General features: G+C 43.0%; 2 protein-coding genes across 9 annotated transcripts in view; one reads left to right on the top strand and one right to left on the bottom strand.

The window, feature by feature from the left end:
- The window catches only part of GCNT2 (glucosaminyl (N-acetyl) transferase 2 (I blood group)), a 208,094-nt gene that overhangs the window by 145,727 nt on the left and 37,895 nt on the right, over window positions 1-24,472 (top strand). The window contains exon 1 of one of the 6 annotated variants that reach the window (XM_077143643.1): window positions 8,593-10,227. The exons of the other annotated variants lie outside the window; for them this stretch is intronic. Coding sequence (XP_076999758.1) covers window positions 9,303-10,227 — 925 coding nt within the window. The 5' untranslated portion in view covers window positions 8,593-9,302. Of the gene's footprint in view, window positions 1-8,592; window positions 10,228-24,472 lie in introns of those variants that run through there. 6 annotated transcript variants of the gene reach the window in all.
- Window positions 1,348-9,180, bottom strand: LOC143669077 (uncharacterized). Of its 3 annotated transcripts, XM_077143653.1 has the most exons (5): window positions 8,804-9,180; window positions 3,684-3,729; window positions 3,126-3,257; window positions 2,241-2,393; window positions 1,348-1,510 (listed from the first exon to the last, which is right to left on the bottom strand). In XM_077143653.1, exons 3-5 carry the CDS (start codon window positions 3,232-3,234, stop codon window positions 1,461-1,463), a joined length of 312 nt encoding a protein of 103 aa, XP_076999768.1. In that variant the 5' UTR covers window positions 3,235-3,257; window positions 3,684-3,729; window positions 8,804-9,180; the 3' UTR covers window positions 1,348-1,460. The 3 variants fall into 3 exon arrangements, 2 of the variants coding, with proteins under 2 accessions (XP_076999768.1, XP_076999767.1); XM_077143652.1 differs by lacking the exon at window positions 3,684-3,729 and having other exon boundaries at window positions 8,804-9,137; XR_013168678.1 differs by lacking the exons at window positions 2,241-2,393; window positions 3,684-3,729 and having other exon boundaries at window positions 8,804-9,120.

Genomic DNA, 24,472 nt, shown 5'->3' on the forward strand with positions numbered 1-24,472 from the left:
CAGGGCTTGCGAGATGATTTCCCTATGTCTAAGCTGCCTCAGCTCCCCCAAGAGAGCTTACACCCTTCTTCTGAAGGAATAGCCAAGGGGTGAAGCTACCTTCTGTAGCTTCTTCCTGCTGATCAGGGATTATAGTCCCCGCCTGACAGGATGTAGGACTGTCTGGCTACTCTAGATGGGTTGGGATAGGGATGCCCTTACTTGGTTTCGGGGCGGGGGGGCAGTGTTTCCATAAGTCAACATGCGTCTTTTTTGTGAAAGGCATGTAACCTGGAGGAGACAGAACTTGACAAGAAGGTTAAAGATGCATGGTCCAAATAAAAGCAGAGGTGAGCAGAGGAATTAGTGGTTTGGAAAAGGGAAGAACCCCCAGAGGGGAAGAAAGATGTTTCTAATTTTTTTTCTGAATTTTCAGAGATGTTCCAATTGATCTATTAAATCTTTGATGTTTTGTTGAAGTGGTCCTGATGGGTTTATATAAAAACACCATTCCTCTTTTAAGAAGAGACAATTTCCCCTATGAGTAAGACCATGGTATGCTTATTTTGAAGGACCACTGCAACTGGGGACTTTACTTGAGTCCAGAGGAGACCTAAAGCCTTGAGATAATTCAAGGGAAAGATTATGGACTTTCCCTTATCTATGACTAGATATCCTAGTTTTAAACCAGTTTCCCAGTGCTGAAGCAAATAGGGGTATTAAGATGGGGAGTGTTCTTTTTTTTGTTTTGCACAGAAATTAAAGCAGGATTATTTTTTTACTCTGCATCTTTATTTACTTTAGTCTTAATTGGATTAGCATCATACACATATTGCTGTATGGAGTAACGCTGACTTTCAGAGCTGGAGAACTTTAACTTTGAGTTTCAAGCATCACACAGACACTTAAAATTCCAGGGAATTACTAGGTTATACAAAGAGCAAAGTACTTTAGAATTATTGCTGTACGAGCATGTAATTGAAGCCTTATGTCTTTTGTAAGTATTTTTAAATGAAGCTATTTTTAGAAATAAAAATATTTGACAGTTGTATATTGGGGCCATCAATGACAACTCATAGCAAAAGCTCTGCCCTGCTTCACCGCCTTTACGTATTTACCAACAATATGCCAGTCAACAGTTAAAACATCATTTATATACTTCCCTTGTTGTTCCTTTAAAGTCCCCTCTTGTTGAAGTTATAGCCCTGACCTACAGCTGACCACGTGCACTTCCAGGGAAGCTCCTGAGTAAAGGAGTATAACTGAAAAGTAAATTCAACTGTCTCTGTGACCTGCAACTCTCAACATTATAAAGATCAGCATGAGGCTACAATATGGGTGATGAGAACACTGCCAAGTCTTTAGAAATTCTATATAATTTTTTTATTGTTTTAAAATACCAAAAAACACCAAACAAATGCAAACATCTGTAATTTTTGATCATTCCGTTCTACGTATATAATCAGTAATTCACAATATCATCACGTAGTTGCATATTCATCATCATGATCATTTCTTGGGACATTTGCATCTATTCAGAAAAAGAAATTAAAAGAAAACAGAAAAAAGTTAATACATACTATACCTCCCACCCCTCCCCCTCACCAATCACCAGCAGAAATTCTATATAATTTTAAGGAAAAACTTTTCTCTCAGTTTAACTGAGTACAGTATTGACTTTGACAGATGGAATGAATTTTTATAAACTCTTTATAACTTCTTACAGTCAGCAGTGACTACAAACAAAACTTACTTTGTCAAACTTCCCACATCCGTCTAGGGCTTAAACGTCAGCAATTTACCATGAAATTCACCTTTTTAAACCTTCTAGAACTTTCTCTATCCATCGATAGCTTGTAATCAGTATTGATTTGAAATTCACCTTTTAAAACTTTCTGCGACTTTCTATAGCATATCTACTCAGCAAAGATGACAAAAAACAAAATTTTCTTTTTCAGTCCTTCTAATTAGACAAGTTATCCGGTGGTCCCTGGCTTTTTAGTCTGACCCCTCGGATAGTTCCGGTTTGGATCAACATTTGGAAATGCTATTGTTCCTATTGCATATTGGGTAGGGTGCTGGCCTGTGAGTCGGTCTGCAGGCCCTGTGCTACGGTCCAAATTCTACATCTCTCCTCAAGAGTGCCACAAGAGGAAAGAATGACTTGTGCATGCCCCTAGGTGAATTTAAAGGCCAATACCAGGTTTTAAAATTTCTCCATACATTTTGAGGGCTCCTTCAACAACTTCCCCGTTTCTTACATCGTGCCAGATCGGCCGTAGGATAACGGAACATGAATGTGATGGCTCCTGTGTCCCTGTTCGCTTCTTCCGAAGAGAAACATACCGTGTCCTTTCTTCCCTGTTTTCCCGTGGGATGGCACGGGGCCCCACTGTGAACTTGCCCTAGAGGTGCTAGGGTAGGGTGGAGGTGAACAGAGGGTCAGAGTCTCAACTCTAGGGGTTCTGGAGGCACTTCGGGTTCTGGGATAGGAAGGTAATGGGGAAGGATAATTAAAAGAGGGTCATCTAAAACATCTGTCTCCTCCCATGAAGAAGGAGACAGTCTCTTCCTGGGCATAACATAATTTACAAGGGCCCTTCATAGATTTATACTAATATAAGACCATGAAAAGCTGTACATACAGAATTTCTGGCCACTCTCCCTCCATTTTACAAAAGACATCTAATTGTAAATAGGGTTATAATTGACTGTTCCATCTGTGGGCCAGTGTTGGCTGTCCTCCAGGCAGTATGGCATTAGAAAGTAAATTTTTTCTTTTTAGCGTAGCAGGCAGCCCGATGGACTGTCAGCCGGAATACCGGAAGTACCACCCATGTCTAAGGAAGAGGAAAAGGCAGATTTCCCTGCAGGTGCCCGGCATCCCGGGTCACTGGTCTTGGGCTCCCTGTTCCCAAGTGTCCCCAGAGTCCTCAGAAACTCAGGAAACGGATGGCTTGGTACCATCCCCAAACTGCTAAGCTGACCCACTTGTCTTCCTGGGTGCCTGGGCGCCCCCACCGCTGCCCGCATTCGCTCCCTCCGCACTACTGTGCTACTGAAGTTCTGGTCACCTGGCTCCCCTCCCTTCAATTCCTCTGGTTTCTCATCACTTGGCAGCCCATCGTTTTCAGTTCCTCCTGTACCTTCACAATTGCTGGTGGAGTACTTCTGCAGCTCCCAGTGGTGACGCAGGACTGCAGCTTCAGAAACAACGCTCTCTGTCCCGGCCCTGGATTCCTTCGTTCCTTCCATTCTGTCTCCTTGATGCGTTTCTCCTGCAAAGTGTTCAGCTCATTTTCAAAGCTGTGCTGTGGCTCTGGCCTTTGGGTAAGCCTTTGTCCCCTGGCATCAGCAAAAAGCCTGATGCGTGTGACCCACAGATAGCAGATTCAAGGTAGTCCTAGAGGCCCAGAGCTGTTGGAGCCAAGGGGTGGGCCTTGTGGGACCCTACCTGATGGTGTAGATTTCTTTGTTGTGAGCTTAAAATGTATGAACACATGCATCCTGTTTCATACTACAGATCTTTGTTTGTTTTTTGCTCTTTAGCCATTTTTTATTTACAGTTTGTGTTTGGTGCAAATCGATTCCATAATAGGAGAAGGGACTATGAATCAAAGCATAAATACACAAACACAATATACGATCCAAAACAAGATGAATAGCATTCAGATATGAAGCAAAAGGGAGTGTCATTCACACACACAGTAGCTTGAGATCTGTTGGATCTGGTTGTTCCCCTGTGGGTTTCTAAAGAAAAAAAAAAAAGGAAAAAAAATGACTGGCTATCAAGATTACTGCAGCCATATTAGATACTGGAACATCTGAGCATCAGTGTGTGACTATGCAAACAAAAAACTTCATGGGGTATTTATTTTTAAAAAGGTTTCTGTGCATTGAGGCAGTTGTAAAAGATTTACTTTCCAGAATCAAGCCAACTTTAGGCTTTGGACCAAGTTCTAACTGTTTAAAATTATTAACTGACACAGAAAGTGTTCCAAATGTGGCTATTCTGATTCATAGTTTTTTTTTTTTTAAAGAGTATAAAAGTTGTTGTGAATTTAATGCAGGATAGATTCCAGTCTTCACTTCCCAAATACTGGATTAACATTGTTTCTGGCTCCTTCACATTTGCTTTTTAAATTTCAAGTCCTGTCAATTTTACTTTCAAAGCAGAACATTTGTTAAATTGTAAAAAGTATTCAACGTATGCAGAAACAAAAAAAGCAGCATTTTGAAATTGGTTAAGGTCAATGCATTTCTACTTTTTGGAATAAGTTTAGCTAAATGAATCCGGTGCTGTTGTTGGATAGAAATGTGATAGGAAACGCCTACCGTTTGGTTTTATAAATGAGTAAGCAAGATGTATTCATTATGCTTACATTGGGGGTTAAATTCCAATACATCATTGCCTGGCACATGTCAGTTATTATTTAAAAAGTCAAATACAATGTCAGATCCCAAGCTTCAGAAATAAGAGTTGAGTTCCCAAGAGAACAATGATAACAATGTAAAACTTTTATCTAGAGTTTATCAGCATTAAATTAGTATTGGTGAAACAATACCATGAAGAATGTACAGTAACACCTGGAAGTTCCTTCTAATGTACACATAAATAGAGTAATGGAGGTTTTATATTACCTAATCATTTCATGGCCCTATATATTTAATGTACCAAATGAAAACTGGATCTCCATTCCACACCCCATTGTTTCTCTTTGGATAAGAGAAAATCTGTTTTTCAAGGTAGAGTTTTAAGTGCTCATTTTTCTTAAGTCACATTTAAGGAAATCAACTCTTCATTTTGGATGTTGTCTCTTGCCATCTTCTACATCCAGCAGACTTAATATTACCATTCACCATCTCATCAAATCCTCTGCCTGTTCTTCAAACCAGTCAAATTTGGGATTCTCAACATTTTCTGCATCAATAAGATGTGGAACCAGTAGATTCAATGAAGACATGTGTTCTCCTTGCCACACTGGACTTTAGATGCCATTTGGATTGGGTTCAGAAGATGGGGAAGCATAGAGGTTTCTTGATCTAAGTCTCTTAGCAGTAGAGATGTAAAAGGGAGAGTGAGACCACGAGGAGGCTGGCTGTAGACTGTAGAACACTGCCACTTCCTGCAGTGGTGGCATTAGCTGGACTTGGAGGCAGTCGAGGCATTCTGGGAGGGGTTACTTGAAAGTGCTATGGCAGTTGTTTGATTTGAATAAATCTGCATGGGTAAGAGCAGCACCAGAAGCAGCAGCTATAGTCCAAGTCTGGCCATCATTGCTTTGCCATGTCCACTCCATCGGCGCCCTGTGAGTCTGGTGGGTGCTGGGTGTATGGAGAAGCACTGGCTAGGGGCGGGCACAGAAATGGTGGGCCATGTTACAGATCTTTAACGTCATGTCATCAAAACAGGAAGCTAGCAGCATTCCAGAAGCATTGCATTTGATTGCATTAACCTCATTTGTGTGTCCTTGGAAGGTTTTGATCGGGCATTTGCAGCTGAGTCTGCACTATTCCAGTCCAGCGAGGTCACACCTTTGTTACTAGGACATTGTCCTCCTCCTGCATGCAGGGCCTCAGCGCGAGCTGGGTAGAGTGTCCATAGCTGTTTTCAATAAGTTCCATATCCTTGAAGTGGAATCTCCAGATACAGAAACCAGGAGATCACTGACAGGGTTCCAGGCACATATAAATACCCCTACCCCTACCCCCAAGGACAGTGGCCTTGTTGGGTGAAATTTCAACAACCCTATCTATCTCTACTGGGGCCTCTTCATTCTTTGGTGGATTTTGCTGGAATACAGCTTCTGGGGTGTTGTCGCTGCCACTGCTGTTGCCACCCATGTGGCTGGATGGCCAGTAGTACCTGCCTGGAGTTGTGCACTGCCTCCCAACATGACCATTTCTGCCAGAGCAGCTGCTGCAGGTGTGCATGGCATGGTTCTGTTTGCTATAGCGGTCTTGCACATGAGGATCCAGCTTTGGCCCTGCAGGTGGGAGGGGGCTGCACGGGGGCAGTGGCACTGGCAGCTTCTCACAGGAGGTAGACTTGAGAGCAAGGTCAAGAGCTGGCCGCCCGTGTACTGGGGCCAGGAAGAGCGGCAGGCTTTGGTACTGCCACGTGGCACCGACAAGGTTGTTGAGTGTATTAGTTAGGGTTCTCTAGAGAAACAGAATCAACAGGGAACACTTGCAAATATAAAATTTATAAAAGTGTCTCACGTGACCGTAGGAACGCAGAGTCCAAAATCCACAGGGCAGGCTGCGAAGCCGATGACTCCAATGGATGGCCTGGATGAACTCCACAGGAGAGGCTCGCCAGCCAAAGCAGGAATGCCCCCTGTCTCCTCTGAGTCCTCCTTAAAAGGCTTCCCATGATTGCATTTAGCATCACTAATTGCAGAAGACACTCCCCTTTGGCTGATTACAAATGGAATCAGCTGTGGATGTAGCTAACGTGATCATGACCTAATCCTATGAAATGTCCTCATTGCAACAGACAGGCCAACGCTTGCCCAATCAGATGAACAGGTACCACAACTTGGCCAAGTTGACACCTGTCCCTAACCATAACATTGAGGCTCCACAGACAGTGCTGATGTTGCAGCACAACTGCCCGCTGCTGTCCTGGTAGTTGGGGTGCAGTCTGCCGGAGTGTGGTGCAAGAAACACTGCATGACAGCGCCAGGTTTGAGCGTACGGGTGTGGGGGTGGTGATGGATATGGTGCTGGCACCACTGCTGGCAGGAGGGAGCAGTTCATCCCAGGGCAGTTGGGATTGGAAAGAGTCAGCTGCGACAGGAGAAGGAAATGCAGGAGCAGGGCTGGTGGGCACCAAGCGGATGCATGGATCTTCCCCCGCAGTGCCTCCATCTTGGCACAGAGTTGAAAAACCCCTTGGAGTCTGGGTTGAAGAGTATGATGGCATGCAGGCAGCCTGGCTTGTCTTGTCCATCTGCATGTCCCGCATCTTGGATGCAAAGCTCTGTCTGCACCCTGTCAAAGATGGCACCCAACCCTGTGCTGTGGGTGCTGCTCCAGTGCCCATGCAGGACAGTGGTGGGCAAGATGTCTGTCCTTCGGGGCTATGGCCTGGTGGGTGAAGGAGGCAATAGGCAGACTCCACATCATCCTCCTTCGGATCCTTGCCCCCACTGCAGCTCTTCCTGCCTGGCTTCCCGCTTCGTGCCCATGGCCAGGCACTTCTGGTACCTATGCTACCTGCAGGGCTTGCACTGGCAACCTGTCCATCAGGCAGTTCTTGTTATCCTGGCAGGTGCAGGTCAGGTCTTTGCACAGCATCTGCTTGAAGAAGCCCTTGCAGCTGTACATGTCTAGTAACTGCCTGAGGAGCTATCTTCTCAAATGGCAGCATGGTGGCCTTCACCAAGCACTTGTACTTGGTGAAGGCCACCATGTTGCCTGAGGGGTGGACAGGTACCTTGAGGACACCTCTGACACCCCTTGGGGGTAGGATGTCCACACTACTGCTGACCCGGTTCAGGGGTGAGCTGAGCAGAGGGCTATGGGTGCTAAAACCCAGGGTGGGTGTGGTGGGCATGGACATGGAGTGGAGGCCTAGGGGTGGGGGGCGGGAGCTGATGACCAAGCAGGGCGGGCCCATGCCGTTGACAGGCAAGCTGCGCCTGTTGATGGGCAAGCACAGTTGCCCCTGTGGGCCCAAGGCAGAGCTGATGCCCAGCCCCCCGCAAGGGATCAGTGAGGGGGTGGCCATGGGACTGTGCCCCATCGGGGAGTCGAGGGACAAGGAGTTCACCTGGGCAGAGAAATCGAGCGCAGGAATGTTTCGGTGTCCACTCTTGCACCTCCCTCGATGCCCGGTGGCGCGGAGGAGCAGCCCGGAGTGCGTGGCTGGCCGGGCATTTACTAAGCTGAGGAACCCTAAATGCACAAATTCAGCTGTACATTTAACTGAAACCCTCAATGTTCCTATCATTTAATTTGCGATTGTGTGGGACAAGATTTTGAGCCGCCGACAGGTCTGATTCCTCCTCTTCATAGCCATGGTTCCCTCTCTGCCTCCCTACCTTTCTCCCCCCCCCCCCAACTTAACTATCCGTGGCGGGGACTGAGCCGGGAGAGGCAACCCCAAGCCTGTGCGGCGAGCTCGTCTGGGAGGGCCCCTGCCGGCCCAGCACGGGGAGTTCTGCTCTGCGTCCAGCCCCCAGCCCTTCTGTGACAACCTGGAGGCCCCGGGCTTCCCGGGGAACACCGTGTTGGTGCCATGCAGGGTGCAAACACCCGCTCCACAACAGCGCCGCAGTCCCGGGCGTCCCCCCGCCCCCTGCCCCAAGCACCCACGATCCACCCGCCTGGGCCTCCCGGGAAGCTGGGATTACAGGCACGCGCCCTGAGCCTCGCTGGCCCGCGTCCCTGGGGACGCTGCAAAGTTCTGGAGAGAAAAGGAGCTGGAGCTCGGCGAGCCTCTCACCAGCGCCGTCCCTGGCCAGCCGCCCGCACTGCGCTGAAACTGTGCTGAAACCCGCCGCCGCAAAGCCATCCGGGTCGCCCTGCACCAAAGGTGGCGCGGAGCCGAGTGCCGCCTGCCACCCACCCCGCCACCCCCAGCCCCGCCCCCGCGGGAGAGCCCCGAGCTCTGGGGCGCTCAAACCGTCCCTCCCGGCCCCGCCGGGCCCTCTCCAACCCCTCTGGGCTCCGCGCGGCTGCTCCGAGGGAGAACGCTGGACACGACTTGGGGGGGTGCCGAGGCACCCAGTAAGGTGAGCCCGGCGAGGAGGTGCGGCAGGGCGCACCGAGACCCCCTCCTGGCAGGCCAGCGGGGAGGGTGGTGGTTTCCGCTTACCCTGCGAAGCATCATCCCGAGACCAGCTCGCCGAGCTCACCACGAGAGGGGAAGGCAAAGAGGAATCGCACGGATGGAAGGAGGGGGGCGGTCGCGGTGAAGCCAGCGCGGGGGAGCAGGACCAGTCACTCCAATCCCTGGCGGCATTTGCGAAGCTCCGCTGTAGTCTTGCATGTCAATGAAGAGGGCTTCCCGGAGGCTGGACTGCCCCGCGGTTCCCGCAGCTGGGATTCAGCCCCAAGGAACTGACCCGAGCGTGGCAGGAAACGTCGGCTCGCCCCTCCCGCTGATGCTAGGGCATGGATGAGACACTGAAACACAGGACACGTGAGGATTAAAGGACTCCCGAAAAGCCTCTGGAGAAGCTGGCAAACTTCAAGGCTGCCAAGCAAGGTCAGTTGGAGCTTTCCCCACTCTGGTTTCAGGGAAGAGTCATTTCTCCAGCCTTGAAGAGAGATTCCTCCTCCCCCCCCCCCCCACCTCCGCGAAGGTGAAAATAATGAACTTTTGGAGGTACTGCCTTTTTGCTTTTACAGTGCTCAGTGTGCTTGTGTTTTTGCTACTGTACAATGGCCAGTTAAGCCCACTGAAAAGGTATGAGAAGCTGAATGTTTCCAGCGAAAAGTATTTTAGGATAGATGCCTGCAATTCCGCCTTAGAAGAGAAGTCCACTTTTTTGTGGAGGAAGATCATAACGTCTTCAGCGGGGAGTGTCCCTTGCAAGGACTATCTGATCCAAAATCACTATATCACGAGCCCCCTGTCCAAAGAAGAAGCCGAATTCCCTTTGGCATACGTCCTGGTTATCCATAAGGACTTTGAAATGTTTGAAAGGCTTTTTAGGGCTATCTACATGCCCCACAATGTGTACTGTGCTCACGTGGATGAAAAAGCCGCCGCTGGGTTTAAGGAATCTGTGGAGCAATTACTGAGTTGCTTCCAAAATGCATTTATTGCTTCGAAGATGGAGCCTGTGGTGTACGGAGGAATTTCGCGGCTCCAGGCTGACCTGAACTGCATGGAAGACCTCATAGCCTCGGAGGTTCCCTGGAAATACGTGATCAACACCTGCGGGCAAGATTTCCCTCTGAAAACCAACAGGGAAATAGTTCAGTATCTGAAAGGATTTAAAGGGAAAAATATAACTCCAGGGGTGCTGCCTCCCGATCACGCAATTAAGCGAACTAAATACGTCTACCGAGAACATATAGGCAAGGAGGGCTCTTTTGTGCAAAGTACTAATGTTTTGAAAACTCCACCTCCGCACCAGATGACTATCTACTTTGGCACTGCCTACGTGGCCCTTACCAGACAGTTTGTCAACTTTGTCTTCCACGATAAGAGGGCCATTGATCTCCTTCAGTGGTCAAAAGACACCTATAGTCCTGACGAACATTTCTGGGTGACACTTAATAGGATTCCAGGTATGTACCAAGTTCTGTTCCGAGTTCCTAGGTCAAATTTGCTAAGGATTCTGGTTCAGAGAATGGCTTCATTTGAAATTATTGGTGGGGGACGGTGGGGGTGGGTGGAGATGGAATGAAATGCTTAAAAACTGTAAGTTTGGTTGCTTTTTAGTCGTGATGAAGTGATGGCTCTGTTGTCCTCGCTGAGCTGTAGTAGCTCTGGCAAAACCGCTTTTGCTGTATCACCTAGGTACCAACTTGGAGCTTGGTTTTTTGAATGAGTACTTAATACGCACAGCTGTAACATAACAAGACTGATTCACACACCCTCCCCCCACCCCAACCTCCTAGAACTTAGAAGTTGAAATCAGAGGGCTGCTGTGCATTCCATGTATGCTGTCATTGAAAGTTCATGGAGCTGTTGTGGGGTGGTGGGTAGGGGGTGGCGCTGGTCTTTTTGAATGTTCACAAATCTGTACTCTGGCTTAAGTATCTCTAATTGAAGATTTGAACAAGTACCCAGGTCTGAACTCAACTCACTTATACAAATCTAGTCTGATATTTTATTTTCTAGAGGAGAGGGTCACGGTGAGTTGACATATTCAGAGAGAGAGAGAGTGTGAGAGTTTCTAGCTGGACTTGATCCAAAGTAAATTCTTCATTTTTAAGCCACACATTTGTATGAGAAATCCCCTAGTTTGCAGACTTATTGTTTTGATAAACTGTGAAGCTTTCTCAGTTGTTTATAACATGGAACGGGCTCCAAGGTAGACCAGGCATCTGAAATCAGAAAACAGTATTTAATCTCTCTGACTCAAGACTGGATTTCTCTTCAAAATGCTGCTTCCCAGTTCTGCTCTGGGGTTACCTGTGTGAACTGTGACAACTCTTCCTGGATATGTCCCCATCCACCTGTTCCCTCTATTGACCCAACATGGCTGTGGGTGGTGGCTCTGTCAGACTGTATCCCATGCCTGCCATGCTTGAAATAGCTCTCTGCTCTTATGCATCGTATCACTGACACATTTGAGTGCCGTTTCAAGCTACCTTCATATCTGAAAGTAGTCTCATAGCCTTAAGACCTGTTGAGTTTCCCAATACCACAGCATTCCTGAGAGCGAGGCTTGATTCGTGGTCACACGGGTCTTTTTAGAGAGAAAGCAGACAAAATGACATGGGACCGAGACGTGTATTATTCCACCAGGAGATTATCTTCTGAGATACTGCATTGTCAGGTCAACAGAGTCTTGTAGGAGGGGCTGTTGACCACTGTTCATTATATATAATTAGTGTTAACCCTCACTATTGACAAACATCCATTTTAACCGCAGGTGCATACAAATGAAATCTATCATTATTTTTGCTGATACTGTTTGTGGCAGAGAAGCAGTTATTTTCGGCATCATTTCTTTTAAGGATAAAAATCCTCATGTACAGAAGAGAAAAATGTTTATGTAGCTTGCCCAAGGCAAAGGACAAAGATCCCGAGATCAGTGTGACCTGAAGTTTGAGCTGTTTCTCTTACACCAAGAAAAGAAGGGATAATCATTTCTTCTTTCCTGCATATCTAACACACATTCCCTGCAGGATCCCAGAAATAAGGGTGGGGGGAAAATAGGAAGGCTGAAGAAGTAAGCTCAACCTGACCACTTTTAGCTGGAAATAGGTTAGCTAGAGTATGGCAGGGGAGAGAGGGTGTGTGTATGTGTATGTCTGTCTCTCTGTGTGTCTGCCTTCTGTCTGTCTGTAAGACGACAACTAGGATGCTGATGCTACTTAGCAGTCCACTGTGCCAGCTCGAGTCTCAGGGGAAGGCATCCTTGCTGGAATGGACCGCCACCACCCCACCCAGCCTATGCCAGCTTCCTTAGTCCCAGCCCTGGAACAGGCTTTTTATCTGGCTCTTTCTTCTCTGAGTCAGTTGAAATAGGAAGTGTCCTTCACTTAATGCTTTCAGAGAAGCTGAAAGCCTGCACCTAATCACTGTCAGAATAACAAAAGAAAATGAATTGTCTTACAGACTTTGTCTTCACACAGTAGACATTTTCAGAAGATAATTGAATACACTGATGTTCATATTTTCACCAATCAACAAATATTTGTTTAATCTTTCATTGTACCAAGTACTAGTCTGTGTACTGAGGGCAGAGCTGTAAAAAGACAAACATGCCCTAATGGAATCAGTTTTGGATTTGAATAGTTGAAGATTAAGTTTTAATGATCATTTAGTAAAAGCTTATTGGGCTAATTACCCCTGCACCCCAGTCCCTCAAAAAAATTGTCCCCTCCCCAAGCAATCCCTCCATCAAATATATCTATTTTTAAAATATTTTTTTAAAGTTTTTTTCAATAGGAAATACATTCATATGGTTCAAAAAGTTTAAAGTGTGCAAGCTTCCCTCATACTTCTATTCCCAGTTCTTTTCTCTATCAGCCACCAGTGCTACAGCTTCCATGTAGATCTTTCTAGAGCCTTTTTTTTTTCTTCATGGGCAGGCACCAGGAAAAAACCCGGGTCTCCGGCATGGCAGGCAAGAATTCTGCCAGCGAGCCACCTTCGTACTGCCCCAGATCTATTTTAAGCAGTGTTTTGACTGATCTAATTTTATCAAATGTTATTTTTTAAAAAGACTTTCTTGTATAGAGAATAAAACTAATTAAGCATCCTATGTGGAGAGCAGCACATATGAAATTTTTTTTTTTTAAAGTTCACCACAGAAATGCACAGAAAGAGAGAAAGGAAAAATCGTCCTGATTTTAGGTGCCATCTTGTCCATAAGAAATAAAATGCTACAAGGTGTGTTCTTGACATAAATAAATCGTGCAGATACATAGGAAGCCATTTGTAATTAAAAAGCCCTAAATTGTTCTGACTTTGATGGCTTTTTAAAGTTAGTTCCCACTAGGCTGGTCGATAGAAGTATTCATACACATTTGTTCCCTCACTTAAAGCTTCAAAGTATCTTTGCGTTATCAGGTTTAACCTCTTATGGTGGCATGTGTACCCTCCCCGTCCTGGTCCCCACCTGTCTCTCTTCCATGATTTCTTTATTTTGTTTTTATTTATTTATTAATACTTTTTTTTGTTAGAGAAATTGTAGATTTACAGAACTATCATGCATAAAATATATATTCCCATATGCCCATATTTTCCCATATCCCACCCTATCGCTAACACCTTGCATTAGTGTGGTACATTTGTAATGATTCATGAAAGAACACTTTTATAATTCTACTATTAACCAGAATCCATTGTTTACAATAGGGTTCATTGTGTTATATAGTCCTATGCTATTTTCTCTTAATTTTTATTCTGGTAACATACATATGGCTTAAAATTTCCCCCTTCTAAACACATTCACATACACAATTCAGTGCTGTTAATTACATTCACAGTGTTGTGCTCCCATCACCACCCTCAATTACCAAAGCTTTATAGTCAATTCAGATAGAAATTGCACACAACTTAAGCATTAACTCTGCATTCATTACCAGCCCTTGGCAACCTATATTCTACTCTCATTTTTTTTTTTTTTTACTTGATGCCTCATTATGTTCCTGCAACTGCTTGGGTTACCCTCCCCACTAATGCAAGTTTCACTCAAACTTTTTTTTTTAATGATCTCTCTGGGATTCCCTTTCTACTATCTACAGTCTACCTCCTACCCATCCCTTGTAGCTCACCTCAAATGTCACTTCCTCTGGAAGCCTTCCCTGATAATCTTTCTCCCAGATAGTTAGGTGTTCCCACTCTTAGTTCTCCTAGCTATCTGATACCGCTGCTGCCAGCATTCAATTATAATTACCTGTTATGTAACTACCTCTTCTACCCTACATCTTCCTAAGGAGTGCTGGAGCTCCTTCAGTGTAAGAAACATGATATTCATCTTTGTATTCCCTATCATTACCCTCCCCTACCACCTGTCACTGTGCCTGAGGATAATGTGGAGCATTGTAAAGGGGCTGACTGGCTATGAGAAGATGGGAGGAATGTAGGAAAGTGTCTTGTCCCTGGAGCAAGGGGTGGTTCTTGATAGTCAAGTTTAGACAAACTGTGGGTTGAGACACTGCTTGGAGATAAATTCCAGAACTGCCAGGACAACAAATGATATCAGAAAATGAATGTGACCAAGTGCTTTAGAATTAGCAAGCTCCAGATTTCCAGCTGGAATGGGAATGGGACACAGTTCTTCCTTGGAGAATCTGCTTCCTAGGTCCCCATTCTGGGCCCACCAGGCAGGCAGAGCACCTGATGCCAAGGCAAAGCCCTGGCTGCATGCTTGGACGCCTCCACTTAGTTTCAGCCTTCCTTGGACCTGGCTCGAGTTTCTCCCACTACTTGGCACCAGTTCAATCTTGCCTTTCTTGGGCTATTCACAATTCACGTGGTGGGCTTCTTCTGCCTTAATTTGATCTAGAGTGCTCAAGTGCCTAATTCAGAGAATTGAAGAGTGTAGGGAAGTGAAAGGTTAATAAGAGACAATATGAGAAACTTGGAACATTTCACCAGGAGTAGCTCTTGACAAATGTAAACACTGAGCTATTTAGAAGGTTTGTGTTTTCCTCAGAAAGGTTACCAGGGCCCTAATTCTGGGCATGGCTGGATCAGCCCCAGTCCTTTTCAAAGTATGCATTGTCTTCTTTGCACTTCAGCCCAAATTAGAGTTCAGTTTCTGGAACCATAAAGGAGGCACTCAGTCATACTGATTGCACTATGACTGGGATTTATGAACATCAATAGACTGGTAGAATCATGTCTTAATGAATGCCATTAGAGTATTCAGATCTACAGCAAAGTGAGTTGTTTTTGTGGCCAGAGGACAATCCACACTGGCACTTGTTTTATTGATGTGAAGGAAAAGAAAAACTTCCACGTTTCATGTCCATTTAACTGAACTTAGAAATGATGCGATTTGTGTCTAACAAGATAACATTAAATGGCAGTAATGAATTTGGACTGATTTTCAAAATGTTGTATTAGTGATTAGGGCCTGTTTAGCTTGTTTTATCATCTTGGTAAAGGGCTCTCAGCTCTTCTCAGACCTGCAGTTTGGGTAAGGTCAAAGAGGATGAATTATAATTTACAATCATAAGAAGCTGAGCTGCTGGTAGAGAAACCTTAGGTTATAGGGTATTTCCTTTATCAGGCTGTGCTGAAGCTCTCGCTGTTTATAGACTCATCTGCATTCCTTCCAGCTATTGACTGCGCGGTAGTATTTGAGGTCACCTTCTTTACAGAGTAACTGAGATGGCAAGGGGACTGCACAGCAAAGTGCCACAAACTAGATGATTTGAAACAGCAGAGATTTCTTGTCTCATAGTTCTGGAGGCCAGAAGTCTGAATTCAAGCCATCTATGATTCTTCTGAAGTCTGGAGAGAAGACTCTGTTCCTTGCCTTGCTCCTGGTTTCTGGCGGAGTCTTGCCAATAATCCATGGTGTGCTCTGGCTTGGACTCAAGTCTGTGTTCAATTTTCTTCTTCCTATAAGGGACACTGTTCCTATTGGCTTAAGGCACCACCCAACTCCAGTATGTCCTCATTTTAATTTACCTAATTCCACCTGAACGACCCTCCTTCCCAAATTAGTTCATCTTCTGAGGTACTGGGGCTAGAATGTCAACAGAACTTTTTGGAGGGGACACAATTCAATTCATAGCGCTGGGGACTCCGTAACATAACTGTTTTATTCCCCTCTCCTTCCTGCAAAGGAAATAATTACAAAAACACTACTGCTAATTAGTTTTTAATTCCTAATCTCTTAAACAAGATGGAGCCTTAATTCTTAAACCCTCTGAACTAAATACTGCTTCTTACTTCCACTATCACATAAGAGGAAACTAAGATTGAACTAAAGCATATATGAATATCTAATTAAATATAAACACATTTTGATTCATAAACATCCACTGAGCTGCACTTAACTGAACTTAATTTCAGCAGAAAGGAATAATATAGGTACCAAATTAGATCTGGCAACCAATTTTTCCAACTCCTGTTCATCTCCCACCAATTTGTATAAGAAAGATCTTTTCTGGAAGCAGCAGTTTTCTTTCTTTCTTTTTACAAAAACATTTTGCATTTCAATATCCCTTTAAAATAAACTATTAAGTGTATATTAAAGCCATGATTGCTATATATAACCAATCTGTATATTATCTCTTTAACATAAAATACCCTGTGTGTATGCACCACAAAAAGATTTCCTTCCGTCCCCCTTTGAGTCTATGTGATATTGTGAAAAGAACTTTGGAATCAGGCAGACATGGTTTTGAGTCCTGGCTCCCAACATTTGCTACCTGTCACACTGGCCTCAGTTTATGCTGACCCTTGGTTTCCTCATCTGTGATGGCAAGAGTAGTAAATGGTACTTAGTTCATAAAGAAGTTGTGAGAATCAAATAAGAAAAGGAATATAATATAATGGTTCTCAGACTGGTGTGCCTCAGAATCCCCTGGAAGGCTGGGGTACCACCTCCTGAGGTTCTCATTCAGCATGTTTGGTACAGGCCTTAGCATTCGTATTTCTAACAAGTTCCCAGGTGATGCTGTTACTTTTGGTCTGGGGACCACACTTTGAGAACTGCTAACATGGACCATCTCTGGTGGGTTGAATTGCCTGCCCCAGTTTGGACGTGTTCTTGGTCTTGGTCCACCTTCTGTTGGGGGAAATGGGCTCATTATAAATAAAAAAGATCTCAAGATTTAACCTCAGTTACCATGTGGTTCAACTGAGTCAGGTTGGGCTTTAATCCAGATTACTGGAGTACTTTATAAACAAAGTGAAAGTCACATGGAGAGAGAAGCCATGGGGAGTAGCCAGAAGCTCGAAGTCAACAGAATCTGCACAAGAAAGGAGAAGACACCACCAGGTGCATTGCTATGTGATGGAAAAGCCAAGGAACCTGGAGACTGCTGGCCAGCCAGAAGATACTGACCCAGGTGGAAGCAAGCCTTGTAGCCTCTGAAACCATGAGCCAAACGTTCTCGCTGTTAAGCCAACCTACTGTATTATTTGGAAACTAAAACGCTATCTTTTACTGAGACTGGTACTCAGTAAATCTGCAGCAAATTTTGCTTCTGTTTATTTCCATCTAGAGATTCTCCTTCGCTAAGAAAAAAGAAAGCTACCAACAAAAAAGAAAGCGAGTTTATTTAAGGAAAAAGTGTAAGTCACTAGTAGTTCAAGGGTTGAATGCATATATGGCAGGCATTGTGAAAATGATGTGCAAATGACTTATGTTTGGGAAGTTATTAGTTTTGATACTAATACTAATTTTGGAGGGAAGCAGACCTGACGATGAATATTAGCTTTGTGTCCTTTGCTAATCCAAACTTCAAATTCCTCATCTGTATAGTCCCAATAATAACAGATACATAGTAAGGTTGTTTTGAGAGTTAAATGAAAAAAAGTAAGCATGTAAAGAGGTTGTTTATGCATTTATTAATATGAATCCATATTAAGAAAACATAGATGTGGCCTAATAAATCCATTTAAATCTCTTTTTGTTGCGAAAGCTTGTCCACACCAGGGCTCCCACATTATGTAGAGACTGATATAGATATATGCAAAGAAGAATAGGAGGAAATAAAGAAAAATGTAAGCAGGTTGACATGCTGGGTTGAATACTTATTCCTCATCATTTGGTTTCCACTAAATGTTATTTGTGTAAGGGATTTTTAAAACCACTAACAGCCCTCAGTCCTCAGAATGACAGCATGAGGTGCTTATTATCCATTAATAGGGTGTTTCCTTAAGAACAATGAAAACCTGAATAACATTGTCAGAGTTCTATGTTTGAGATCATATCACACGAAAGAAGCAGGAGTTGGGTGTAAGAGTTTATTTTCTTAAACCATGCCACATCCCAGAAGGGATTTGAAATGGCTATTTAGGACATTAATATAATTTCTTGGAAGAGGAAATCAGCATAGCCAAAATTTAAAAGAAATGAGAGACTTGTTTCATAATCATTCTCTACAGGTTTTTTTGCTGGCCCAGCCAAACCCTTCCCATTTCGAGTAGTTAGGTTTCTCAATGTGAAAATGAATGTTGCTCCTCCTTGCTTACATGAGGATGTTTTTTTAAGTTTTTCTTGAAAATTTACTAACACACACACCAAAAAAACAATATAGAAAATAGTACAATAACCTTCCATGGTGGGTCCGTCAGCCAGTTTCAAGGACCATGAGCATGTTACACAAATTTGGAGCCAGAAAACTTAAAATTTACAACAAATCATCAAGTTGGCTCTAATTCTTATAAAATGAGTTGCTTCCTCATTTCAAAGGAATGACGAAATTCTGATATTTCAGTCTGGGACTTTCTACCTATCCTGTAACAATGTGCTGAAACATGGAAATATAATGCTAATATATATATATATGTATACACACAAATTGCATTAAGCAGACTGGGTATTTTTCTTTTTCTTTTTCTAAAAGTTGACAAAGCTGAATTTACAAGATCTTTATGCATTAGGAGCAAGTATCAGAGTTCTGCTCTTAAGATTTGTATTCTTCTGTTTTTCCTCTTCCTTATGGTGAAATGGGAGAAGTATTGATACCAAGAATAGCAGATTAGTTAGTGGCATAGACTGTTTCATGTGCTGTGATTAGTGGTACTTTTTTTCACTAGACAGACAGGGGACATTTCTTCCATCCCTACTGAATCATCCACTTTCTCTATTGAAAAGAAAAAAAAGGACAAATTGATAGTCCTACTATTTATGAGTCCCAATGTATGTTTGAGGGTAGAATTAACATGAAGATATTTTACCTTCAGCCGAAAGAAAATATATTTTCTATTAGAGCGTTCTCTGTTGGATTCAATCTTTTTAATTTTTCACACATCTAATTTAATCTTAGAGCTCCTGCAAAACGCAGTTATCAAGTTTTATTAATTTTCATGAGGGTTCTCTGGTCTTGCAGGGTGATAGGGAAAAAAAAATTGGAATTCCAGTTCTGTTTCTCAGCAGCTTGTCTGACACTGGGTAAATTACTTAACCAAACTGAGCCTCAGTTAACTTATGTCTTAGGACATAAGAAATTTGGAAGGTGTTTGAGAACTTATTGGAAAGAAAGAATTTTGGATGGTGGTCTAGTTTGCAAGCTGCCGGAATGTGATATAGTAGAAACGGAGCTGCTTTTAAAATGGGGAATTTGTTAAGTTGCAAGTTTATATGTTCTAAGGCCATGAAAATGGCCAAATTAAAGCAAGGCTCCATAGAAATATCTAATCTAAGGCATCTAGGGAAAGATACTTTGGTTCAAGAAGGCCAGTGACGTTCAGGGTGTCTCTCTCACCTGGAAAGGCACATGACAAACATGGTGATGTCTGCTAGCTTTCTCTCCCGGCTTCTCGTTTCACAAAGCTCCCCCGGAGGCACTTTCCTTCTTTATCTCCAAAGGCCTGCATGGACTTTGAAGCTTCTTCCAAAATGGTCACCTCTCAAAGAGCTCCAGTAAGCAACCTCACCTTGAATGGGTGGAGATGCATCTCCATGGAAACCATCTAATCAAAAGTTACCACCCACAATTGGGTGGGTGACATCTCTATAGAAACAATAATAAAGCTCCCACTCAGCAATATTGAATGAGGCTTAAAGGACATGGCTTTTCTGGGGTACACAATAGATTCAAACTGGCACAGATGGTTTTGATTCAACTTCACCAAATATATACGTATATATGGAGAATAATGAATCTAGCAGTAATGACTATGACATGCTAATATTTCTTTTCAAGAATGTTTTTTTCTTTTCAGAGAATCTGTGGTTGGCTCTAAGTTTTGGATGACCCTAAAAGGCACACAAGGATTGACACAGAAATCAGTGAACTTTGAATTTGTAAACATTTCCTACTGCCCCACGAAAGAACAGAATATTGAGCAAATGGACAATAAACTTATGAGTAATAAGCATTTTCCCTTTTTTTCAAGCCCTTCAATTCCAGATATTACAAATTAAGTGATCTAGATATGTACACTATAAAATGATCTTGTAGAATATAGCCCTTGTTTTTAACTAGCTGTTTGACCTAGACATTTTACCTAATCTCAGTGAGCCTTACTTTCCTCCCCTATAAAACAAGGAAATTGGGTTCAGGTGATCTTAGAAGACATTCCAGCATTATTTTGCTTTAATTCTGGGGCCTGTCAGGAAGGGCAGAAGTTTTGAGGACAGACAGACTTGGATTTTCATTTGCCTGCTGTGTGACCTTGAGCAATTATTTATCCTTAAGGGCATCAGTTTACGCATCTGTAAAATGGGAACGATTACTTAATGTTTTAGTTCTCCTAACTCCCAGAGCAAAATAGTATGCAATAGGTTGGCTTAAACAATGGGAATTTATTGGCTCAGAATTTTGAGGCTAGGAGAAGTCCAGGATCAAGGTGTCACTAAGGTGATACCTTTTCTCAGAAGACTGTGGCATTCTGGGGTTGGCTATTGTCACATGGCAATGCACATGGTAGCCTCTCCTGGTTTCTCTGGGTTCTGTTACTTCTGCTTTCTCCCTGTGACTTTGCTGCCTTTCACTCTGCTTATAAAAGACCCCAGTAATCGGGTGGGCCATGGTGGCTCAGCAGGTAAGAGTGCTTGCCTGCCATGCCCGAGGACTTGGGTTCGATTCCCGATGCCTGCCCATGTTAAAAAAAAAAAAAAAAGACCCCAGTAATCCAGATAAAGCCCAATCTGATTTATTTGGGCCACACCTTAACTGACGTAAGAGTTCGTATTTATAATCGGTCCATGCCCACAGGAATAGATTAAGTTTAAAAACATGTTTTTGGTGGGGCTACACAGCTCAAACCTACTTCATAATCATTTTAAGAGTAACAGGACAATGGGATTTAGTTTTTGACTCAGCCATTGTCAGATCTGTTCCCCTTTCCACCCCTTCCTCCTCCTCCCTCTCTGTGGTCTGTTAATGCAACAACTTTTTTAAATTTATAGTACAGTGTAACCAGTATGATTAATGGAACAATGAATTTCCTTCCTTGTCAGGGTTCCCCTTCCATATCTATATACCAAGCACCGTGACAGCCACAACTTAGGACAAAAATCACCTCCACACACTGTTGACCAAATGAAGAAATGCAGTACACAATATCTCCACTTGTCTGGTTGCTTTAATGTAGCACATTTTCCCTCACTTCTGGGGAGTATTTTCTGGTATGTTCATAAATGCTGAGCCAGACCAAGGCTAGTGTAGTGTGTGTGTGTGGATATGTGTATGTGTGTGTGCATGTATGGGGTTGAGTGGCTTTTTGGAGTCAGATCACTTGGCTTCAGATCCAGTTTTGCAGATTTCCCGTGTGTATGATTTGAAAGAGGTTATATAATCTCCCAGTATCTCAGTTTCTGTATTTGTAAAGTGGAATAGTATATACTATAGTATGTGAATTACATGTATTAACACTTACCAAGTGCCTAGAATGGTACATGGCATCTAGTAAGTGTCAGTAACTGAAAGTAGCTTTTATTCCACCCAGTTCCCCTCATTAAAGTACAGTAGGAGCCAGATAAATGCAAGCCCTCAAGATGCAGAAGCTTCTGAGATTTACTACAAAGAAAATGGAACAATTTCTAGAACCAGGACAAAATCAGCTTGAATTCCCACCATCACTTCTGCCCCATCCCCTGTATTGCTAGGCTCATCCTATTTGGGGAAAAGAGAGGAGTACAGTAACTGAGAATATTATTTTGGTTATTGGGATCAATTGTTGCATGTGCGGTGTTGGACTTAAATACAGGTAGCCAACAGCAATCCTATGCCGTGCTGATATCTTGACATTTGAGAAGAAGGTATCTGCGATTTCCAGATAACCTGAATCTCCTCTCTCTGCCCCAATAAAAAATTTCAGTGTAGCTAAATCATATCAAAGCAAGGATTTATTGGGGGTAATAAACTAAATATAATGATAGCATCTAATTATATAATTAGCAGCTTGAACTTGGTGTACTTTTACTGTTAATTTAACAGTGTCAGTGACTCAGAATTCACAGTAGGAACAACATAAATGTAATTGTAAGGAACTTAATTGTAATTTTATGATAGCATCATAATAAGCATTCTGCCAATACTCCAATGTGGTTTCTTATCAGATTCCCTGCTGAAGCGGACCTGTCTGGATTTACAGATGGCTCAAGGGTTTATCTTTTTCTGTCAATTGAATTTTTGCCATTTATCTGCATCTAAAAATAGCTACAATTCAAAGTTTCTAAAATATTGAAATAACTATTGCACAGACCCCCAGTCTCTGAAAACCAGATACTTAAAACTGGTACTGCCATCACTAAAATGATGTGGAATGGGGACAAGGACTTGAATTTTTCCTTGAAATCTCATGTATTATTTGATTAATTTGTGGAAATTTTGCATTCTTGTCCACTCTTTTTTTTTTAAATTTATAAAACATAACCACATACAAACACAAGCATTCTTACCATACGATCATTCCATTCTTGTTATATAATCAATAATTCACAATATCATCACATAGTTGTATATTTATCATCATGATCATTTCTTAGAACATTTGCATCAATTCAGAAAAAGAAATAAAAAGAAAACAGAAAAAAATTCATATGTATCATACCCCTTATCCCTCCCTTTCATCGATCACTAGCATTTCAAGCTACTAAATTTATTTTAACAATTGTTCCCCCTATTATTTATTTATTTTTAATCCATATGTTTTACTCGTCTGTCGATAAGGTAGATAAAAGGAGGATCAGACACAAGGTTTTCACACAGTCACATTGTGAAAGCTATATCATTATACAATCATCTTCAAGAAACATGGCTACTGGAACACAGCTCTGCATTTTCAGGCAGTTCCCTCCAGCCTCTCCATTACATCTTGACTAACAAGGTGATATCTACTTAGTGAGTAAGAATAACCTCCAGGATGACCTCTCGACTCTGTTTGGAATCTCTCAGCCACTGACACTTTGTCTCATTTCACTCTTCCCCCTTTTGGTTGAGGTTTTCTCAATCCCTTGATGCTGAGTCCCAGCTCATTCTAGGATTTCTGTCCCGCATTGCCAGGAACGTCCACATCCCTGGGAGTCATGTCCCAGGTAGAGGCAGAGGGCAGTGAGTTTGCTTGTTGTGTTGGCTGAGAAAGAGAGAGGCCACATCTGAGCAACAGAAGAGGTTCTCTTGGGGGTGACTCTTAGGCCTAATTTTAGGTAGGCTTAGCCTATCCTTTGCAGAGTTAAGTTTCATATGAACAAACCCCAAGATTGGGGGCTCAGCCTATTGCTTTGGTTGTCCCCACTGCTTGTGAGAAAACCAAGAATTCTCCACTTGGGGAAGTTGAATTTTCCCCCTTTCTGACCATTCTCCCAAGGGGACTTTGCAAATACTTTTTTTATTCACTGTTCAAATCACTCTGGGATTTATTGGGGCATTACTCTTGCCCACTCTTTTTTAAAGCATAATTTATCATAACTACATGCCATAGTAATATAATTAATGTACTGATTAGTGGATAGATATATATATGAAAACTGCATGTAGCAGAATTGAAGAGATCATTGAATTTTCAGACTGAACCCGCCGGTATAACCAACCAGGAAACATGCTGCCAATATCCCCAGAGGCCACCTTGTGCTCCCTTTCAGTCACTTCCAAGAGTAACATCTCTAAATTAGCTTTGCCTATTTTTGTTCCAGTATATAATGTTTTATTGTAGCCTAGTGCTTTCCATCCAAATGTTCAGGTTAAAGAGATGGTTCAGGAAGAGGTACCAGGCTTACCCTGTATTTCTGAAAATAACTCTTTGCTCCAGGGGAGGTACCCAATATCTGCATGTGTCAGAAAGCTGTTTCTCCTCTTTTTAAAGTTGAGGTGTTTCTGATATTTGCATAAGAAGAGTGCTCTGCTGTTCTGTATAAAAGATTAGGCTTGCTATAGATGGGAACTTGGTTCCCAGAATTAGCAACCTATTTTTACCCCAGTACACGAAACAACAAATGGAATTTACCATTGACCTTCAACTTTGGATTTGGCTTGGGTTATAAATAAGGGTTAAAATGAGATAAAAGCCATCAGTGAGAGTGAGTTTTATTTGCCTGCTTTTACATGGAACTGGAGGGAATGATTTACAACTTGCAAATGAATTTTTGATCTCCATCCAACTGGGTGTAGCTTGGTGCCTTCCTTGTTTTGAAGGTGAAGAAGGCACAGCATGCAGGGAGAGATGAAAATTTGTCTATTGAAATCATTAAAGCCTTTTGCCCAGGCAACAAACAAAACT

Source organism: Tamandua tetradactyla, chromosome 25 (assembly GCF_023851605.1).
Source record: "Tamandua tetradactyla isolate mTamTet1 chromosome 25, mTamTet1.pri, whole genome shotgun sequence".
Classification (NCBI taxonomy): Eukaryota; Metazoa; Chordata; class Mammalia; order Pilosa; family Myrmecophagidae; genus Tamandua; species Tamandua tetradactyla.